A 23,524-nucleotide genomic window follows, 5' to 3' on the forward strand; every position below is an offset into this window, starting at 1 on the left:
GCTGACTGTTGATATTTTCCAGTAGAAACTATGGCACTGAAAGAAACGTTAAGGCTTTGTTTTATTAATAATCTTTAGTTCCTATGCAGTATGTTGTCGTCTGTAGCGTTTAACCGTAATAGAACAAAGCTTTAGATGTTACAGATCTTTTCCAGGGCAAGTTTGAATGAAAGCATTCATTCTGGGTAAATGACGAGTGTTCTCAAAGCTCCAGTTTGACAATTATAGATTTCATGTATCTGGAGCCAAATGCTCACTGAAATAGAGGTAGACACTGGGTAGGGCATCCCCATTACGGCAGAAGCCTTGAACTGCCCTCTAAAGCGTCCAGCTGGGTTTTCCTGAACTCATTAGCATTTTGAATCATTCCATCCAAATATTTCCACTGGGAATAGGAAGATGGTTTTGTTTAGGCCATCTCCGTGATCATACCATGGGAACTGTGAGATGACAGTGTCAGAAAAGACAAAAGAAGGAAGGAAAGGGGTAGAATACCTCAAAACGGCTCATTTTTGTTTTCAGCGTATGGTGCTTCTGAATTGTGGCAATTCCTCGGGTATGAACCCAAAGTAGTTATCAACTAGTAGATCAGTATGATTTACCTGGAAAGGCCGTAGTTCAGGTTTTTATGGTTACCCTATTGCTTTATGAAAGTGTATTTTCAATTTTGTCGAAGAGTCTTTCTGCCAAGGATACAAATGGAGAGACCCTTGCCTCGTCATTTTTATGGGTTCCCCTGTGTGTTTCATAGTTTTTATGTGTTGTTACAAATGGGGCCAAGTTTTCCAAACGACAGCTTCTCATTTCCGCTGACTGCCACGGGACTCCATCAATTAGCCAGCGAGGCCTTTGTAACTGCCTCGTCCCCCCTTTCTGTCTCCAGCAGCAGGACCTTGTGCTGTTGAGGTGAAGAAAATGATAGTTTTCTGCTTTGGCAGCACCTGTCATTTATAGACAAGTGCCGTCATAAATTTGGCATACATCTCTCCAAATCCGGGAGGCCGAGATTTAGTATCCCTCATAAAATAATAGATTAACTATATTTATGACAAACATCTTCAGTCTGAAATTCTGGGGTACAATCATGTAGAACATAAATTGAGTCCCATCTGTCTAAAAAGAACAGACCATTATACTAAGGCTCATATTTTCATGAAATGTACATATATCATTACGACTTTCAAACTCAATTTAAAAAATGAAACTGCCTCCATCTTTGCCCATGCACCTTGAATTTGACAACAGCATCCTGCCAGGCAACTATGAAGATTCCTAGATAGTTCCGTGTTTGTCAGACTCTGGAAACTAACTTCTGAAACTTGGGAGGATTTTATATTGCTTCAGAATAAGACTGAGCATTTATTGTTAGTTTCTCCACTTCTGAAAGCTGTTTCCTTAGCACCACTCTAAGAAAGTGAACCAACCACTGAGACTCACTCACGATTTGCTGAGGATCTCTTAACTTACAATTTACTCGGGATATCTTATAAACCATTCCAAGAAGCAAAACCTCATTAAGGCGTCGATCACTACCAAAAACTTTTCTCATCTTCAGACATATTTTAACTGGTATTCATCTCTTTTGATTACACTATTTACAACTTTTCTGCATTGACAAGATACTGGAATATAAGAGGATTTCGTATGTACATCGAATAATTTTGTAAATGCACAAACAAAAATGTCCCTGAGGTTTTAACAAAGGTTATTATATACATTTAATGGCATTCCACTTATTTGCTTCAGGAAGAATTCTCTGACAGTGAAATCTTTTTTGAGATGCGTGGATGATCAAATAGAATGACTCAGCAAATATTTGTAGATCCTGTGTTCAGGGCACTGGTACTTTGGGGGATTCTAGGCCCAATTCTGATGGTACCGCATAAATTTAGCTTTATAGTATAAAACGTCAAGTATTTTTCATAGAAACATTTATAAAATATTTTCCCCTTCCCTGATTTCTTGCTCCGAGAATCAGGTTCACTATAGTGGATACCGGGCCTAGTATTGCACGTGAGTAGTTTGGTGCCCTCATTTTTGTAGGCCAGCTCCATTCAGCAAAATACTCTGTGGTGATGAAAATGGTCTGTAATCTGTGTTGTCCAACATGAGTGCCATGAGCTGCACATAGCCGTTCAGCACTTGAAATGTGGCTTGTGCTACTGAGAAACTGAATATTTATTTTTATTTAATTTTAAGTACTACACATGACTACTGAATTGGACAGTGACTCTGTAGACAGTGGTTCTCTCGCGCTTTTAACTAGCCATGTCTCCAGAGAAGGCATTACGTTCCCTGAGCCTCTGTTTCCTCATTTGTAAATTGGGAATAATGCCCTCCCTGCGTCATAGTGGAGTTTTATGAATCAAAGGAAAAGATTTTGCAAGCGGTTGGCAAAATGTAAATCGTAATAAAAATGCCCCTTATTGATGTTCTTACAGCTTTGGGTTTTTTCCTTTTGTGGAGCTGTCGCTTCTTGCTGCTAGCCATGAAAGGTGACAGGTACCCCTTGTGGTGGGCAGCCATCATCATCTTCCATTATGCTGCACCTATTATAGTTTAGTCTAGAAAAGCAGAGCCAATCTTAGTAGAATTAAATGCAAAAAATAATTTTAACAGCAGTACTACTAAGAATTAACGTGTAATTGAATGATTACTGTGTGCCCAATGCTAATATGCTAAATGTCTTATATATACTATCTTATTTAATGATACAGTCCTCTGATGGATACTAGAAAGTGAGATCGAGGGAGGGGAAATGGTGGCTTAGAGTCATTCAGAGAGAACATAGCTTCAAGCCCAGATTCTCCCCCAGGCAGCCCCTCAAATTCACTACCACGATATGCCACCTTTGGATGAAGGTACATGAACTTTAACTGCACGTGCTTTCTGAAGGTTTTTTGAGATTTTTTTCACTAAGTGACTCTTCTAGATGTCTGACACTTCAGAAAGGTGTGTATTTCTGTTCCCACCCTGTTTTACAGCTGGTTTTATTTTTGAGAAGTCACGTTTTGAGTGTCTTTGAATAGGGACATATTAACCAAGGTCTATGATGTTTGAGTGTCATTTACCTACATTGTATGTATAATGTAGTAGAAAGAGCATGAACTTGCAGTCAGACAGATTAGCTCCTCTTCTCACTGACCAGATAACTTTAATCAAATCATGTTCACTGACCTGTTTCCCCATCTGTTAGATGGGAGGGCCAAGACCTACCTCCCAGAGTTGTCAGGATTTTTGAGTCAATAATGCCAGCCTCGGTGCCTATCACATCCCAGATACTCAATAAACACTAGCCATAAAAAAGCAACCATTGTTCAAAGACATTTCCCAACACTGTCCTGTTGACTCTATGACCATTCCATGCCTTGCTGCCGTGCAACAGTAACCTGTACTCACATTCCTCGTTATGTGCTTGCTTTATTATCTCATAGTAATTATTTACACTTGTGTTTCCTTGCAGAGCTTAAGGCTTGATGAGCCTGATTCTCCCAGGGGGACATGTAAAGATGTGGAAGGACCTTCTTGGTCTTGCTCACATTTCTATAAATGGAGGAACTGTCTTTCTACTCATTCTCCCACTGGTCAATGCTTCTCATCTGTTATGGCCTCTGCAGCTTCGGGTACTTCATCCTACACGTGGCAGTCACAGAGAGAGCATGTATTAAACTAATACCATTCAGAAGAATCTCATGCGGAAGCTGTAGCACCTTCTCTAGCATACGGACAGGGCAAGAGAACACTGGTTAGCTCTTTTTCCTTTGCCTTCAATAAGATGGCTACCCCACCTCATAGGCTGGCAATCTGCTCTATACACAGAGACAGTACTAAAAGAAAGGCTATCCCGACACACCTCCATTTGTTGAGGGAGAAAACTGGGCGCTGTCTGTGGAGAAGCAGCCCGGCCTAGAGCCAGGGTAGGCTACTGAGGAGGGGAGGGGAGGGTGTGATCAGAGTAAGAAACACGCTCCTGCCTGACAAGTCCCTGCTGGCATTCATGTCAGTAAAGGAGAAACTTGTCAGCTCATACATTTTATTTCTGGCTTCTTGTAAAAAATTTTCTTAGTGTGCAGTTTTTTTAATAATATTTGTATGCTACTAACTAGTTAGCCTCTAGAAAATATGTGCTTTGTTTTCTTTCAAATATGAAATGACATAAATACTAGAATTTCTTGTCATAATAGAGATTATTTTATTCCTTGCTTGCAAATATTTGAACTTCTGTCATAGTTTTATGATAATTTTTACTCATTTAACTAGCAGAACGGCCCTATTTAAGTTAAAACAATTTGTCTTTCCTACAACAATGTCTTTGTTCTTAGTTACCTGTTAATAAAGAAAATATTTTTATTCAATGGAAAATTAATTAGTGTACCACATTTTAAGTTAAGGAGGTTATTTATTTTATTCTTTTCAACAAAAATTTTATTCAGTCCTTTGATTAATCCATAAGACATAATGATTAATATCCAGTAAAAGTTTTTTTGAATATTTTGAAAAACCACTAGGAGATGTTCTGTTTATGTTACTTATGGCATTTTAAATTGAGAGAACCCTTTTGGAAAGCAACCTCATAGAATAAATTTAAGCCATAAAAATGCTCATTTCATTAGACCAGTTAATTCCTCTTCCTACGATTTATACTTATGAAATAATCCTAAATACAAAGCAAAAAAATAAAATGTTACAAATGAAAATGCTTACTGTAGCAGTATTTCTATTAATGAAAAGTGAAAACAGGATGATCGGTACCAGAAAGGTTACTTCAATAAAGTACTTATACCCACTACAATATTATGCAGCCTTACAGTAAATGAAAGCAACATGAAAAATGCATGTAATACACTAAATCAAAAGTTACAAAATGGTTTGTTCATGCATGTATTTGCCTGTATTTATTAAGGCCCCACCGAATGCACCGTGTCATGCTAGGCACTGGGGATGTGACGGTGAATCAGGCAGACTTGGGCCTTGCCCTCCTGAGATCACACTGTCTGGAAGAGTAAATGCCGAGCAAGTGATGACAAGCTAAATGAAAACAGAGGGATGCTGACCTTGTCTGAGAAGGAAAGGAAGTCCTAGGCAGAGGATTTAAGCTCCCTCTGCCTGATGGGAAAGAAGGTAGCCTTGCAAACAGGGGCCCTGGTTTGGTGGGGGTGGAAGGGAAGAGGAACTCATCAGAAGGACCAGTACTCCATGGGACTCAGATCTGAAAGACTGCCTGGTTTAAATAATTGAAGCACCGAGAGGACACTTGGGGACAAGGAAGGGAGATGAGGGTGTTGGTAAAAAAGTGGTTGAAATGATGGCTAGGAACAGAAAGAAGGCAGCATGAAGTGATGGCCATAAACACAGAGGTTCTTAACCTCTTTTTGTGCCATGGATTCCTGCGGCCTATTCTCGGAATGACGTTTTTATTTGTTTTCATTGCCTCTTTTTTTGAGTAGTATCTACAACCAGTGTGGGGCTCTAAAAAACGACCCTGAGATCAAGAGTCACATGCTCCACTGAATAAGCCAGCCAGGTGCCCCTCAGAAGGATGTTTTTAAATCCATAAAATGAAACGTAATAGTTTTACAAAGAAAGCCAAGCATCGCGAATACAGTTTGTCAAATTTTTATGATGACATGGTAACATAGCAATAATGCGTTAAATAAGATCTAGCAACAGGTCTAATATCAATGATAATTTTGAAGTAATGTGAGGCATAAACAGCGTTGCAAGCTTTTTATGACAACCGTAATATCTGATGAAAATATTATTTCTATCGGTGGACAGAGGTGCAGGTACTGTTAAGACTGCAAGAGTTTTTTGCCTTCATTTGTAATTGAAGAAAATGCTAAATTTCAATCAGAGACAAATGAAAATAAAGATAACATTTCTTTTTTCCACCCAAGTTCATGGATCCTGTGAACTCATGGGTCCCTTGGGAGTCCATAGACCACCCCCCAGGTTAAAAATCCTGCTTAGTGTGGAAGGCTTATGGGTTTTTTTTCTCTATTTCCATATACTGTGCTATTTGCATAATAACTTCCAATGACTTGATGAGTTTATGTATCTCAGGGCACGGATAGGTGGGCAAGAAACTTGTAACCATAAAGCCCCACCATGTCACAGTATTCCTAAGGGATCTAGAGGATGAGAACCTCTAGACGAACCCCTCTGGGTGTCCAGGCCTCTTGAATTGACATCACTTTTTAAAGGAAACTCTCTATGATCAACAGACTTTCTCCTGCAAGCCATAGGCCTTAAATAGAAAGCCACCTTTGAGAGTTTCATAGTAAAGCAGCAGATTGAATTTGGGCACAAATGCTAGATTCAAAATGTCAAAGTACGAATGGCTTTTAGCAATATATTTTTTAAAGGATTAGTAGCGTTCTTAAACTTGGCAGTCTAGCCCCTGGATGTCTGCAGTCTCCTTAGGACACGCAGTGCCCCGTTGGGTCCATAAAGAGTGGCAGCCCACACCCATCTCCCCGGAGCAGCCTGAGGCAATAAGTTGTTTGCAGAAAGTAATTTTTTTTTGTATTTTCTCTATTAAATAAAGATACATTTTTTAGATGACGAAAGACTCAATGTCATCAATACCTCTCAGGCTGACCCTTCCCTTGTCAGTCTACCTGGAGTTTCAGAGCTAACCCCTCAATTCCATATCTAGAGAGGGAAGAAGTGGGAGCAGCAGAACTCAAATGTTTTTCCTTATACCTTGTGAATCGATGTTTCCTCTGTAAAGGGCCATTCATTTAGAAGGGAAAGAACCTGTTTCTCATTCCACCTAGAAAATTAGTTTTTAATCTTGGTCCCGGCTCTTGAATCGCTACTGGACCTACTCCCTGAGGGACTTGATTTGAGGGACAGGAGTTACTTATTCTATTTTCCATAATAAAGCTGCCTCGGAAATAACGGTTTCACATCTCTCAGTGNNNAAGAGGGGCAATTTTTCAACCTGAAGAAGTTGAAATATGATTTCTCTATTGTACAAGTCAAATGGCTGGAAAACTACACAAAATAGGAGAAAGCTGTTCATTAGATTCCAACTCTAGCAAACAAGCCCTCTTTTGTGCTCCCTTAGAAAAGTGACATGTTCACCAGACTCAGTGCCAGCTCATTGATACAGCGTGTGAGCTGCCAGCTTCTACAGGGAGATACTTGGAGATGCCACCGCTTTATCTGAGTGTGAGACTGGCAGCTTCTGCTCCCCAAAAAAGTGGCATGAAGGACGACAGGGCAGTTGTCATGCAGAGCTAGGCAATGACTATCATTTCACTGGACCACAAAATCACCGCAGGGTGTAGCCCAGTGGTCAGACCCCAACTGACATAGGCTTTCAAATGGAAAGAGCAGGATATCCTGACTCAGGATCGCAGTCTGGCAGAAAATGACGGTACAGGACCTGTTTTGAACTTACAAAATCTGTCACCTAACTTTCATGCGTCCTAAGTTAATTCAAATAAATAAGCTTTTTGTTTTTTTAAGTAAGGACCTATAGAGGCACCTGGGTGGCTGAGTCAGTTAAGACTCTGCCTTCGGCTCAGGTCACGATCCCAGGGTGCTGGGATCAAGTCCAGAATCACCCCGCATAGGGCTCTCTGCTCAGCGGGGAGCCTGCTCCTACCCCTCCCTCTGCCTGCTGCTCCCCCTGCTTCTGTCCCTCTGCCCTTCCCTCAGTGCGCGTGTGCACTCTCTCTCTCTGTCAAATAAATAAAATCTTTAAAAAAAATAAAGACATATAGATTCTGATTCAGTGAAGAGTCAGTTTTATAGACAATTTTCCCTGCTTCCAGGATTAGTCTAAAGGCCGAGATATGAAATTCAGACATAAACATAGTTAATTAGGAATTAGCAAGCTTCACAGTGATCAACTGTGCTTGAAGAGGCAGGGTTTCCGGGATTTAGCTGGAGGCATGGTAATGCAGCATTAGATGTGAAGGACCCCACTGGCATCAGTTGACCTAATGTATGATATTTGAGTGCTCTGAGAATTTTAAAAACTAGCTTTAATTTCCGTGTCTGTCCTTGGCTACTTGTGTCTCTGGGCTTGTCAGATAAGTACTCTGTTTTGTTTTCCACACCTGCAAAATGGCATAAGTCATATAGAGAACTCTTTGTTTCTAAAGGTTGTTTAGCAGTTTACGCTCAAGTGAGGCATTGCGATCAGACATTTTCCAACAAGAAATCCTGTGACTAATGAAACAAGTTGACTAACCTAGTAGATGTTGTGAGATAAACCAGCCTATACTATGTTGGGTAATGTTTGAGGACATCTGGAATTAGATCAAATCTAAATGAGGAATCTTTTTGGAAGGAGCTAAACGGTGGCTAGAGGACTGCAAGTGTACTAGGTCAATCTCAGGGCATGTGCCATAAAGGTTACGTGCCTTGGAGATCTGGGTAGGCCGTGAGTGGTACCGTCACTAAGATACAAAACCTGCAAAATGACACCTTCAGTAATAGACATCTATTCCTAAAAGGGTGGAGAAAATTAAATTATGGCATAAGTCCTAGTACTTGGAATTTCTTAAGGAATATTATTGCATAAATATATCAATCATGTAACTGTCGATAACACAGACGAATATACTGGGATGTCATTTGTTAATGACTGCTTACATCATTGCCAAAATGGATTGTTGAGCCACAGATCTGATGAAGCTCCAAACATAAGACCCACGGTGTTGCTATGACTGAAACCTTGCCATGACAACAGGATTATCAGTTTAGTTGCAAAGAGCATGGGCTATCCTTTGATGATATTTTGTTTTCACATGTGCTTTAGATTTTTCTGGCCTAGGTACATGCTTATTGTTTCTATGTAAGCTTATGTAGGATTCCTGCTAAAGAAGATAATAAAATCTATAGGTTTGTTCATTTTAGCAAATCAAAATATTGGACCTGGCACAACATACTTGTTGTTATGACTCTATCCTAGTACGTGTCAAGAAGACCCATTCTTAAGAGAATTACTTCAACCTCAAATGACATTAAATATTGATTACTTATATACCTGCAACAACAATGATACAAGTATTTTACACAATCAACAGTGGCAATGTCTGTTCTCTCTACGTTTATTTCACTTTATCATTCAGCCATTAACAGTGAATATCTAGTATTTTGACTTGTGAGGCTAAAAGGCACTGCACTGAATTGAACATTCCTTATTTCAACATATTGATTGCCCATCTATGGCTTTCTGTACACTGGGCACAAAGATGAATTAGGACATTGTTGCAGGACTCAAGAATCTCTCTACCCTGGTAATAATTTTAACTGTGGAAAAAATTATAGTTAATGCAAGATTAAAATATAATTTATATGAAGAGGATTATGAGAGCATAGGCAAAGAAAAGGAGGGAGAAGGTGGGCTTGGGGACTAGAAGTAGCAAGATCTAGAAAGAAGTTTAGTGGTCATTCAGAGAGAATGCGGGCCTGAAATGAGGCAGTGACACATAGTAAATGCTGAAGAAATGTCTGCTGGATAAAGATTGAATAAGGCTGATAGAAGAAATATTTAAAAGATAGTATTAATAAACTTAGGTCATTCATTAAACATATAAGGTAGGAGAAGGAAGAACTCAAGTTATTGCTCACAGTTCTGATGTACAACTAGTAATGTCATTGATTTATAAGGGGACTACTTGGAAGGGCCGCTAGGTGGAGATCATTCATTCAGTACCAGGTTGAGTTTGAAATACCCACGAAACATCTAAAATAGATGTCCCACAGACTATTAGGGGGAAAGAATCTTGAACCTGTGAGGAAGGTAGAGATTTCACCTACAGATTTGGAATCTATGTCAATGTGGCAGAAGTTATTAGAATGAATTAGAACATATAAACATCGGAGAGGACAAGAGCGCCATCTTGAGGAATGCCAACACTAGGGGCAAGCAAAAGAAGAGGAGCTGGTGAAGGGGACTGTTGCAGAGGTTGAAGGAGAACCAGGCAAGGCCAGTGTCTGTCGACATCAAGGGAGAAAAGCATTTCAAGAAGGAACTTGGCCCAACACAAGAGAAGACTGAAGAGAGACCATTGGTTTTGCAGGAGGGTAAGGATAAACAGGAAGAAAGGAAATAGAAGAGCCACTTCACATGACCACTTCAAGTTCTGCACCAAAGGGAAGACAGGTGGAAGACTCCAGGAGTGAACCAAGTCAGGGAATGACTTTTGGAACATGGAAGTTTCAGCATTTTGGAAACAGAAAGAAAGAACCCAGTAGAAAGAAAGTAGCCAGAACTACAGGAAAGAGAGAAAAGTAAAAGATAGACAGGTAGAAACATGTACCTTTTCCTCAGAGACGTGAAGAAAAAAGGTGCAAACGGAAGAAAATGTAACATCAGGGAAAACTCATCCCACTTCCTCATTTCTGTAAAAAGCAGGACACCAGGTGTTTGCTGATGAGAGGTTGGCGATATTGGTAGGGAACTTAAGAAGGATAAATCTTCCAGGGGGAAGCCGACTGACTGTGTTTATTCCCTGTAGAGAATCACTGTTTTCCCCTTTGTTTGTTTAACTTATTGACCTGTTCTTCAGATATATAAGTTTTCACTATATATGTTTCGAATTTAAGCAGATCTAATCTGTAAGGTTATAAAATTTTAAAATAAGGATATGTGGTTATTGCATTGCCAAGAGAGCCATGCTTTCAAAAATCTCTTAAAAAAAAAGGAGAGAGGGAAACAAACTGTTAGAGACTGTTAACAATAGAAAACCAACTGAGGGTTGATAGAGGGAGGTGGCCAGGGGATTAGCTAGATGGGTGATGGGGATTAAGGAGGGCACTTGTTGTGATGAGCAATGGGTGTTGCTTGTAAGTGATGAATCACTGAATTCTACCCCAGAAACCAATGTTCCACTGTATGTAAACTCAGTAAAATTTAAATTTGAAAAAAAAAAAAAAAACTCTTTTAAATAGTGCATTCAAATTATTACCAAATCTTCCAAGATCTTTTTGCACATACCTTTCAGGAAAACATTTAATAAATAAAAGTGGGTAACTGACTGTTGTATCTGATTATTATCTGCAGTGTTGGTCTTTTCTTCCTGCTCCTTTAGACAGGTGCAGACCTGTTACACTAGAAATGAACGCCCTTTCTTTGTTCATCCACCAGCAGAGCGATGCTCGTGCATCTGTACGTCTCTTACTACGTTTTGTTTGGCAAGGAACGCAAGGTACCAAATCGCTTATTCACCTTGCAGCTTGCGTGCTGCTGCTTCCCCCCCACACACATCCATTAACTTTCTGAATGCAATTCCACTTTAAACTTTAAAATAGCTGTCATCAGTTGGTGGTTTCTGTCACTTTTACGGTGTCAAGTGTGTAGACAAGGAAGGGACAAAGAAGCAGAGGGTTCGGAAGTCTTCTACGGCACACCAATCACCAAGCAGACAGGTTTGCAGTGTCTTAGGGGTTTGGGGAGGGTTTTTTTGTTTTGTTTGTTTGGTTGGTTTTTGTTTTTTTTGGTCTGATACAGAGCCCCATGGGCTCTATAGCTTCATTTCTCACAAGACTGCACAACTGGTAGGGAAGTACGTACTGTGACTGACACCCATTAATTTCTCATTACTCAGAAAGTGGGAAGATAACACAGAGGAGAAGGATTTCAGAATTCCTTATCAAAGGGAGCTAACTCGGTTTAATGGGTGTTAAGCAGTAATTTGGAACAGTAACGAGATGTTGGATAAGGTGCTTGTGAATACAGGAAAGAATATGACCAGCTGCCTTTTCACTGCATGCCTCTGTTGCTAATTCTTTTTAGTGAAATATTAAGTATAAAAAGGAAGATTTAATTGTAAAAGAAGTGACAAGCGGTATATTTCAGAGACCTCAGAAAGCACAAAGAAGAATTCTGTTAAATTTGTGGCCTTGGTTTCCTGAGCACTTTTCTGAAGTTAAAAAACAACAACAATAACAACAATAACATGAGATTTGACCAAGCACTTCACAAAGAAGGTATATAATCGGCCAATAAAAAATAGGCAAAGGTATTCAGTACCGTTAGTTAGTAGGGAAATACAAGTGAAAACCTCAATGAGACACCTCCACCCGAATGGCTAAAACTGAAAGGACTGACAGTTCTGATACCGTGTGTTGCGGACGGTGTACAACAGCTGGAATTCTCACGCAAGGCTGGTGAGAGTATGAATAACAACCATTTTGGAAAACTGTCTTTAGAATCTACTAAAGCTCAATAGAGACAGAGAGAGAGAGAAAGATGATAGACAGATCTATATACCTAATGGCCCAGCAACTCCACTCCCATGTATATATATTGAACATAAATGAGTATTGTTGTCTACCAACAACACATGTAAGAATGTTTATAGTAGCATTATTCAAAATAGCTAGCCCAAAACTGAAAATATCCCAAATGTTTATCAGTAGTAAAATAGATAAATGGTGGCATAGTCATACAATGGAATACTCTTCAGCTCTTAGAAACAAAGTTCTAGGTACAGCAACATGGATGAATCTCATAGACATAGTGTTGAGTGAAAGAATCCAGACACAAAACAATACATACTGTGTGATTATACTTCTATGAAGTTCAAGAATAGGCAAAACTCATCTAAGTTGATAGAGATGAGAATGGTGGTTACCTTGGAGGGAGGGGGAGTATCAACTAATTGGAAGTTCAGGGGAGCCCTCTCAGATGATGGAAACAATTATAGCTTTATATCTTACATATCAGTATCTTGATCTTGTATTTCCTATATGTGTTGTATCTTCTGTTTCAACAAATGTATGCATATGTATAAATTCATTAAACTTTATGTACTTTACAGTATATAACTTATACCTCAGTAAAAAAAGAAATTAAGTGGTACAGACAGTAACAGTAACTACCACATTAGTGTATAAGACAAATAAATGAGATAATGAATATAAGCTTTTAACACAGTGTTTGGTCTGCAGTGAGTATTCAATTCATGTCAGCTACTGATTTGGGATTATTATTATTACTTCTACTATCTCTGTAAGATGTAACTTCCTGGAGCAGTCATTAGGCCAATTTGTTGCTTTACATAAAAGCAAGCTTCCCTAAATAGTATTGAGCCTCTGAATTCAGCTTTTAAGAACCATGCTCCGAAGAACATTACTAGTTGTGCCGAGAGAAAGCTTGTCATTATGGTAAAGTTTACTTCTTACTATGGGTAAATTTTTTTTAACTGTCAAAAATGCATTTCGTTCAAGAGTTTGTTCCCTTTCAGAATTAAGAATTATTTTAAAAAATTACTTTGAAACACAAATCATCATTAATCCTACGAAAACATGTTCAACCCCTTTAATATAAAAAAATGCAAATCAAATTAACAATGAGGTACTATATTTCATCTGTCAGATTGGCAAAGGCAATGGATAATTTGGCTGATAAATGTACAGAGAAGCTGGCACTCTCCTACAGACAGAGAGCTTTGAGAGTATTAATTTGTGTAACCATTCTGGGGCACAATTTGGCAATGTGCATCACAAGTTCGAAAATGTACGTGCTCTTTGTGCCAGCAATTCGCCTTCAAAGTTTAGGTCCTGAGGAAATTATTAGGCAGGTATGCAGGGATGTCTATATACAATGCATTTATAAAGCTGACTTATTGAATATATGAATTCAGTGGAGTACGTACATGATTGCCTGTTTCCTCTGTTGAATATCCCTTTCTCATTTTTCAGAGACATCAGATATCAGAAAGTCTGGTCTTATTGAAACTCTAGGCTCTTATCCAACTGAACCTTCCTTCTTCCTGGCTCAGGTTGGACCATGGGAAGGGGCATAGTCTGCTCTTCCCTTCCCACCCTATAATTTCTAGTGCTTGTCCTTTCCAATTGTTAGGGATAGGAGGAGGAACTAGAGAAGAAAGGGCAAATGTTTTTGTACTTAATGACATGGCAGGTGTCCACATGCTGTCTCTCTCTGGAGGACCATGTTTAAGGTGTAAGGTCTTTTTTTTTTTTTTTTAAGATTTTATTTATTTATTTGACAGAGAGAGAGAGTCAGCCAGCGAGAGAGGGAACACAAGCAGGGGGCGTAGGAGAGGAAGAAGCAGGCTCCCAGCAGAGGAGCCTGATGTGGGGCTCAATCCCATAACGCCGGGATCACGCCCTGAGCCGAAGGCAGACGCTTAACCGCTGTGCCACCCAGGCGCCCCTAAGGTGTAAGGTCTTCATGTGGTTTTTCCAATCCTTCCGCAGCTCCTGCCACCAGAGAAGTCCACTCCTCAGCTTCTTGCTGCCAAGGTCCTGGTGATCAGCCTTCTTGTCAGATACCAATAACAAGGCTCAAATCTGACTGCCTTTTAAGATGTCCTATTGACCCAAAGAAAACGCATTCAACCTTGACATGACAAACTCAGATTACAGATCCTTCAACTTCTGACCTTTCTTGGTCCAGCTCATCTGACCCCAACCTTCCTTTCTCCTACTTCACCTGGTATGAGGGACAGATGACTAAGATCAGAAGTTGTCAGACTGGAAGATAAAATGCCAGTGTCCCTTCTTATATGCACTTCTGGTTTTACTACTTTAGCTAGATTCCGAAGCACCCAACCAGGACAGAAGCTCATGATGCCAGTGAGTCCTCAGATCCTTAGGTAGTCTAGGGAAGTGCATGATAGGATGTTAGTAGCAGGGTAAATTCTACTGCCTCTTAGAAATGCTACACGTTTGTGTCTGGGGGTTTCCTTGGGGACTTACTCTAAGATGCTGAGATACTTGTTGCCAACTGCTTTCAGTTTGGGCTTGTGTCCTTCATTCTGAGGCAACCAAACTCCCATTCTGTATCTTTTTAACATGGTAAAAGTGCAAACCAGAAATAAACCAAATATCAAAAGGATTAGTTGAATAGATTATAGTACATCCACATAAGTAAATATCATTTGTTATAAATCATGATCCAACGCTACATTTACTGACATGGAAAGATATTCTTGATTTATTGGTAATTGAAAAATGTTAGTGACCTCGTGTTTCTGTCTATTCACGTATATTGTATAAATAGTGTGAAGTAACAGTTATCATCATAATAATCTAGGTCAAGTGTTGGCAAACTACTGCCTGTGGGCTAAATCTAACCTGCTATTTTTGTAAATAAAGTTTTATTAGATCACAGTCATGCTGGTGGCTGCTTTCCTGCTATAATAGCAAAGCTTAGTAGTTGTAACAAAAACAGTATGGCCTACAAAGCTTAATATATTTTTACCATCTGGTGCTTTACAGAAAAATTTTATTTTAAGTGATGGAATCATGGGGGATTTTTTAAAAAAAATTTCGTCTGACTTTATTTTCTACATCGAACATAAATTTATTACATAAAATATGTATCTGTTATTCAACCATTGAAACCTGGTTAGAAAAAAATTCTATTAGTAACATTAAACTAAAGAGTAAACCTTGTAAGTGGAATTATAAAAATTGGATTATAGCTTCCAAAGTTCTACTTCGAAATATAAGATCTACAATGTAGTTATACTATTACTTTGATTGTTTTTAAATTAAGACCCATATATGGACATGAGTCTTCTAGTTACCAACAGGATTAGTTTCTGAAAACTGCTTCCAGAACTCCTGGCATGTTCTTTTCATTTTCTGTGTTAGCTTATTCGTCCTTGGAAGCTGTGTTTGAGTAATATAGGCTAAGTCTGATGAACAGGTGGGTTAATCTGAGTAAAGTTTTGGAGTAAAAAATAACTGTGATGAATAAATATTGAAGACTGATTTCCTTCACATGGTTTATCGACTAGATATGAAAACAGTTCCAAAATGGGAGGTTTTCAAAATGCTTAGAACTTCAGAAAACAAGTAAATCAATGTGGAACCTTCCGCAACAGCTACTTTGAAGAATTAAATTCACTTAGATGCATAAATTACAGATATTTGTTACAAAGGGCAGTTCTGAGGTAGCTAAGCAAATTTTGCTTCAAAGTCTTGTAGGATAAAACCCAAAAAAAGGCGTTTGAGTAAGCAGAAAATAATGAAGACAGTCAGAAGACCTGCTAATTAACACTAGGTGAGGGAATACTTGAAAATGGCATTCACACTAACCAGAAGTTCCAGATGACATGCATCTTTATTAAAAGAAACAGAAGTAAACAGTACATTCATTAAACTTTCAAATACACAAAATAACAAGGCTTTAAAAAATGCCAACAGGAAAAGAAAAATAACAGAATGGATTTTGATAAAAATGTAAAGCAATTAAAATGAGAAATAATAAAATTAGGCTTTGAATCTTATAAATTCATACATCCAGAAAGAATGCCAAAATTTAAATATATTATTGTATGGGTGATTCTAAGATCTGCTTTATTGACTAGCCAGTATCAATCCAATGGCAGAATTTCCTGAATATGATGGAACCATTTACACGTTTTCAAAGTCAAAATTTATCCCTGTATTCACAAAGATTAAGTCTCTGGCCTATCTAGAGGATAAAAAGTAAAACATAATTTATGTAAGAATACCATGTCTCTTAATATTTTTAAAGGAAAATGGCCTCCCTTAGTATCCATTTTATGAGTTTTAAGATACTCTTTACCGTCCGATTCAACTCACCTTTATAATAATATCCCTCGTTACACCTGTTGCCATCATCTATGCTGAGCTAGCAGGTATTCAGCAAGCAAACCCCAAGCTTTCTAACACCTAAGCATTTCCTCATGTTTCCACCTCTAACCATTCACTTCCTACTCCTTCTCACCTCGTTATGCTTATCTAAATCTCACCTTCAAACCCTGGCTGAAATACCACTTCCTTTATGAAGAATGTCTCTTTCTTCCTAACCAGAAGAAATCATTTCCTGCTCCATGCTCCCATGCCTCTTAACAGTTTCTGTCATAAATTAGAGATCTCTGAGTGACTATCTCATTTTCCCTGCTAAACTTCTATTTTCTTAGTCCATACCTACTTTATTATTCTCTTCAGTGTCTAGCACATTGTCAGCAGTTAGTATTTTGTTAATATTCATTTGTTAATGAATAAATGACCTCTTTTGAAAAGGAGCTATGGAAGGGAAATCTGTTTCATTTTTCTTAAAGAAATAGGAATAGAGAGAAAAAGATAATTCTGTCCATCTTCTCTGAATCAGATGGTTGTTGATCAGGCTAGATATTTTCATTTAAGGCAAATATGCTTCGAAACTAAAGAAAGCAACAGCTTTATCACATCTCCAGTGACCACTGTATGCCTTTTGTAATGTTAATGCCATATGAAGTTCACCCTTTGTGCAGGAAGATTAATACACTACCCAGTGAATAGTTAGAGAAAACATCATGCTCATTTATGCCACCTACTAATCTGTGGGACATTATTCAATTTTGATGAGCCTGAGTTTTCTCCTCTTTAAGATGGAAATAATTATTTTCAGCCTTACCTATTTCACAAGTTTGTTGTGAGAGATAATAAGATAATGTAAGAGATGGCACTTTGTAAATTGTGATGTTCTATATAAATATAAGTGTCTATGAGGGAGATCAATACAAGGGACAATAAAATAAATACAAATAAGAGACAGAAGGAGTAAATGACTAAAACAGGTCAGATTCTTTAGGTGAAATTTATATGAAATATGAAACGTTTGAAGCAAAGATTTTACTATGCAATAACTTGAGTTTCCATCACAAGAAACTGAGTAATTCCATAGGTGCAAATATTAAGATTACTGAATTATTTAGCTGCTTTGTGAGTTCTATAATATTGTAAAATCACTCTGAGGGATCCTTATAGATGAGAGAGTTCCAAGCTTGAAATAATCTTCAATCTAATTTGCTTACTTTTACCATTTAGGAAGACCGATTTTATTTCCTTCTCTCATACTATAGAGGTCAGTTTAGTAAAACTCTAAGATCTTTTCCGTCATACTTCATGGCATCCTGAAGTTTTAATAAACTTGCTGAAAAGGAATATAAATTGTGAAACCCAAGGATAAAAAAGGGATCTGGGCATGTACTTATTCCAAACGCCATCCAGATCGGAACTCATCTATAGAATCCCTGCTAGTCTTGACCTGGATGGATCCAAGGTAGGAAAAGGGATGGGAATTAACCGTTGATCCCTAAATCAAACAGGAAGAAATATGATCGCCCAGTATTCTTTGAGACATATTAAAACTTTGGCTTTGCCCCATCTGCAGAACAGACACATACCATCATGTTGCTGTTCCCCCAGTTACTCCTTCCCTCTTGGGGATCCAGGCCCATGGTACACAGTTCCAAATTAGCTAGGACAATTAACAAATAAGTTTTCAGTTTTAATTTCCTTCCCCTCTTAATAAAAGTTTATCAGTACATCAATAGACATTTTCTAAGAGCACCAGCTCTACTCAGCTTAAATGTGTGATGGACGGGGCTGTTGCCTATGAAGTTCCAGTTTCTTTCCCAAAGGAGCCACTGAACAGAACCTGTCTCGAATAGCAAATGGACCCTGAAGAGTGAAATTCTCTTAAAGTCACTCTGAGCCTTCTTATAGCTTGCAGCGTGGGCCTTGAGAATTACAAGCATTTAGTAGCTACATGATCAAAATGCCAAGATGTCTATAAATGATTTGGCTAATCCTCATATTGTGCTTATGGTTAATATCCTTACTTAAAACTTATGATTTTAGGGGCGCCTGGCTGGCTCAACCAGTAGACCGTGTGACTCTTGATCTCAGGGTCATGAGTTTGAGCCCACGTTGGGGGTTGAGTTTACTGAAAAAAAAAAAAAAATTATAATTTAGACTGGCAGTCATAAGTATAATGAATGAAATTTTGCATCTTGTATTTTAGATAAATTGCTTTGCCATTCAAAGAGCAGCAAAAACTTAACCATAACCAAAATTAACTATGTTTCTTCCCTCACCTCTACCCCAACACCTCAAAGTTAAAATGCTAACCTGGTATAAAAATTGAATTTTAACTTTATATTCATGTAATAATGAAAGCATAAATAGTCAAATGAAACTACCATCGATTAATAACTTATTTCACATTACCATCATATCATATACTCGTCTTGGAAAGAAGTTGGTTTTCCTATGCATTAAAGACTTCCCTGAGCATAATTTATAGCTCAAGGATCTCAGAAAGTTACCTGCTACCAGTGGGAGGAAAAAAGTCATTTTTCATAAGTTATCATAATCTTGGGGTGAGCTGATATTGGAAATTGATGTCATGGAGTTCTTTTTCCATCAAGTTCAATGAACTAAAATCTTTGCTGGAGATTAAAACTATATATAGAAATCCATTTCCTATCTTTAATTCCTCTATGTTAATTTTCCATGTGTTGATACGATATATGAAACTTCAATATGATCTCTCTGCATTTCTCTTAGAAGATAAAGGGAAGTTAAAAGTCAACAGTTGCAGTCAGCCATCGGGCTCCGAAGGGGGCTCCTATCTCCTCAAATCTGGCACAGCACCCTTGCCACCTGGAGCGGCCGCTTCTCCCTTGAAGAGCACAAATGGAGCTCCCAGTACTGTTTCTGAATCAGAAGAAGAAAAAGCCAAAAAATTACTGTATTGTTCACTATGCAAAGTGGCTGTGAACTCCCTGTCACAGCTAGAGGCGCACAACACAGGTTAGCAGCTATCATTTGAATTTAAATCGTGTTTATAACAAAACCCAACTTTTCCCAGCAGAATACCGTATCTTTTGTTGTTCGAACATTACGTTTGTTCAGTGCCTTCTCTGCTTTTTTGATTCAAAGGAGTGATTTTAAGAAAAGTATGATATAATAATTTTGGAAACAGCAAGGCAAAAGTTTAAAGCAAATTGGAGATAAAACTTATTCTGTTCTTTATTTTCTCAAAAGCATCTAATATTTCCCAAAACTCATTACAATAAAGTGACAGAGATGAAGACAAATATCTAAGCTTAATGTTCACTGCAACACACTTGGAAAAAAAGAGAAACAATTTAAAAGTCCCTTAGTAGGGAAACTTCGAATACATTATAGTAACCCAACATGAGAGAATATATTACTCAGTCATTAAAATGTACTTATTAAAAAAATATATGATTTGCTGTGTGAAATTTTCAGGATATTTAGCTAGTATGATCCCAATCTTGAAAATAAATACATATTTTTAGTAAACAAAACAAAACCTGAAAAAAAAAACTAAAATGATAACAGTCGTTTTCTCTGAGTGGTGAAAATACAGGGTAACCTTTATTATGTTTCTCTATATTTTCCATATTTTCTCCCTAATATACTCATGTTTTCCCATTTTTTACAACAAAAATGTGTTGAATAATCAGCATGATTGTTTATAATAAGTAAAGTGCTTGTAATCAGCATTAAAATGATTATTTAAAAAAAAAAAAAAGCAATGAGAAATTCAGCCTGAAAAACTTCTCAAGGATAAGAAAACAAAGAGCTATTCATATATCTATTCAGTTCTTAAATAGCTATTTACTTACTGTTTGTCTCTTCCTGTCTTAGGATCTAAACACAAGACCATGGTTGAAGCTCGTAACGGGGCTGGTCCAATTAAGTCCTATCCTAGACCTGGATCAAGATTAAAGATGCAGAATGGCAGTAAGGGCTCAGGACTACAGAACAAGACATTTCATTGTGAAATCTGTGATGTTCATGTTAATTCAGAAATTCAACTCAAGCAGGTAATGTATCCTGAATTAGTATTCACTGTGGTTTGGGCCACCACTGGCTTGTGTATCTAATCTATATAATGGCTCTCACTCTGCTCACAGATAAATTTACTGACCTTTATACAATGCTTACAATATACAACATGCCGGTGCTGGTGGAAGACTAAGTTAGTATCAAATCCTTGCTTACCTTTATTATACGGCAGATCTGGGCTAGGTGAGCACAGCGTTCAACCTGGAGCTTATAGTCAGTCGAGCAAGAACTTCTGCAAGACAAGATGTTCAGTCTTGTCTTTCAAAGACCAAAATCTGGTTAGAGAGACAGACTCATCAGTCAAGATGGTAACAACGGGCAAAGCAGGGTAAGTACTACAGAGAAAGGAAAGGAAGAGAGGCATTACAACTGATTGGGGAGCAAGTCTGAATTTTGAGAGTGCGGTGATCTTACCCACACCACCTCGAAACTGCAGACCCATAACTGGGAATGAAGCAACCCGCTACCTCTATCTAGGAAATCTATTTTACATGGAATAAAGCTCACATTTAGGTTCAGCTAATGCGTCACACTTTTTTCAGCACATTTCTAGCCGAAGGCATAAGGATCGCGTTGCAGGGAAACCACTGAAGCCGAAATACAGCCCTTACAACAAACTCCAGCGGAGCCCGAGCATTTTAGCAGTAAGTTCACCTCACCTGCTCACCCGCTCATCTGTTTTGTGGGTCCACCTTTCCGGTTCGGGCAGGGACTGTGGGTTAGGAGGGCCTAGGGACTAACTGGCCCTGAAAGGTTTTGATTTTCAATAGCCCTCCATAGACAGATGTTTAGAAGGAACTGCTTAGTCCCTGCTGTAGGACACCTTGAAGGAAGCTGCTTTAGGGAAGAGAAACTGAACCTCTTTAAGAGCTAATACCTTCCTATTTACCAGGACCTTTTCAAAAGACTACCTTCTTTAGCATATAAAGAAAAATAAAGGCTCAGGAACAAAGACAAATAATCCTGAGGAATCCTGGAATGTGTTGAACCTGGGAAGAGGGCTTGCTTTCCTAAAACAAAACTCCATCTATTTAATACCCTCCTCCTTTCTAGAGAGCTCTCCCTCTCCTCCCACTCCGGCCCCTCTCCACCCCTCCTTCTCCAGAAAGTCGAGTGGGCGTTTGTATTACTCTTTCCCTGTCTAGCAGGCATGTTGGTATTCAGCCTGTCCTACCTGCTCTCAATATGTGCTGTTTTCAGTTTCTTTGCAAAAATACCCAGGGGCGCCAGCAATAGATGTCATACAAATACCCAGATGGATGGATTTCATAATCTCCCTGGGACTTAGCCCAGTGTGGCACTCCATTTGAGGTTGAAGCGGGATTGGCCCGCTGGAGGCGATGCTCCCAGCTTCTGCAAGGCCTCCATCTGATGCTGCAAGCAGGTGTTACCTGCATTAAACAAATCCAGTGTGCAAAGCTTCTCCCGATTGCAAGAGAGTGAAATTAAGGATTGATTTCTGACTTCACAGGAAGATTCCACCTTGGGATTCCTTTAAAAAGAGAACGTTTCTAGCACACTTCAATCATTCCCAAGGACAGAAATTGGAGTTAGCTTTTCAGGGAATACTCGTTAAGTGGCCAGAGAGAGAGGTGTACACGGACTTTGTTTTCATGACGCTTACCAGGTCCCTAACGTCCTGAACCCCAGTTATGTCACCCAGTGCAGCTCTTCGGAGAGAAGTGAAGGGTCAGGCATACTCCCCCCGGAAAACCTCTCTCAGCGCTGCACTGTGGTTTACAAGTAGTCAGAGTCTTAAATTGAGCTCCATTATCTAAGCAGGAAACCTGCGGGGTATGTCTGCTTTTTCTTCGTGAGAAGCAGCTTCGGCACAAAATATCTGTAGCATCTATCTATTCAGAGAGGCTCCCCCCTCCCGCCCCCGGCCTAGTGTCCAGGGGCAAAGGCCACCCGAAAAGAGTTGAAATGGAAACAAATCAAAGCAAAGGTAGGCCAAGAGCCTCTGAAAACCAGCTTTGTGAAAATAATGTCTTGGCTTCTGAGAGTCCCGATTTCTAAAAGCTGACTTCTTAACGTCTGTGTCCTGAAAAGATGTCGGCGGTGCTCGCTCAAAACCCTCTCCCCACCCCGTTCCCGCTTCTCTCCTCCGTCAGGCTAAACTCGCATTCCAGAAAGACATGATGAAGCCTCTGGCCCCGGCCTTCCTGTCCTCGCCCCTGGCGGCGGCGGCGGCGGTGTCGTCGGCGCTGTCGCTGCCGCCCCGGCCGTCGGCGTCGCTCTTCCAGGCGCCGGCCATCCCTCCCGCGCTGCTGCGGCCCGGCCACGGGCCCATCCGCGCCACGCCCGCCTCCATCCTCTTCGCGCCCTACTGACGCCCGGCGCCCCGGCCCCGCCCGGCCCCGACTCCAAAGACTAGGAAATCACTAGGCTCAAGAGTGCTTTTAGGGACCGCTCCCCCCTTGGGGATCTGAGCAGCCCAGGCTTTAGCCCCCTGTTCCCTCCCCCTGGCCTCCCCCACTCGATTTGTGCATCTGAGATCATTGGTTTCTTGCAAATGTATGGGTCAGAAAACAAAACAAACAAAATGTATCTATATACCGTTCTCTGACTCTTTTTCCATGGGTGTGATCTGGCTTAGACATGATAAGGAATATTTTCCTGACAGACTTGAAAACTAGGGTCTTCCTCACACGTCTGTAAATAACTCTGGAATCCAACTGGGCACATTCTAGTGTGGAACAAAAATAGATGAACACAAGTGCTTACTTGTGGACACCATCTTACCGACGGATCACAATGTTTTCTTTTCTGGTGTACTGTTGTCGACAGGGATTGTGTACTGTTCTAGACCCAAGTACTGTCGTATCCTGTGTAGTACTAGTTCAGTATCTCTTGTCTGAATTCAACATTTTTAGTTGCTGTGTAAATGTTAGGAAGCAAAGTAGCTTTGAAT

The 23,524-nt window shown here is 39.4% G+C and overlaps 1 protein-coding gene across 3 annotated transcripts in view; it reads left to right on the top strand.

Annotated features, from left to right (window-relative positions):
- Positions 1–22,943, top strand: part of ZNF385B (zinc finger protein 385B) — a 294,766-nt gene extending 271,823 nt beyond the window's left edge. For all 3 annotated transcript variants that reach the window (XM_040643312.1, XM_040643318.1, XM_040643321.1), the window contains 4 exons: positions 19,300–19,545; positions 20,410–20,588; positions 21,153–21,254; positions 22,725–22,943. In XM_040643312.1, coding sequence (XP_040499246.1) covers positions 19,300–19,545; positions 20,410–20,588; positions 21,153–21,254; positions 22,725–22,943 — 746 coding nt within the window. The remainder of the gene's footprint in view (positions 1–19,299; positions 19,546–20,409; positions 20,589–21,152; positions 21,255–22,724) is intronic.
- Positions 22,944–23,524: the final 581 nt, after the last annotated feature.

This window comes from Ursus maritimus, unplaced genomic scaffold, assembly GCF_017311325.1.
Source record: "Ursus maritimus isolate PB19 unplaced genomic scaffold, ASM1731132v1 scaffold_1, whole genome shotgun sequence".
Taxonomy (NCBI): domain Eukaryota; kingdom Metazoa; phylum Chordata; class Mammalia; order Carnivora; family Ursidae; genus Ursus; species Ursus maritimus.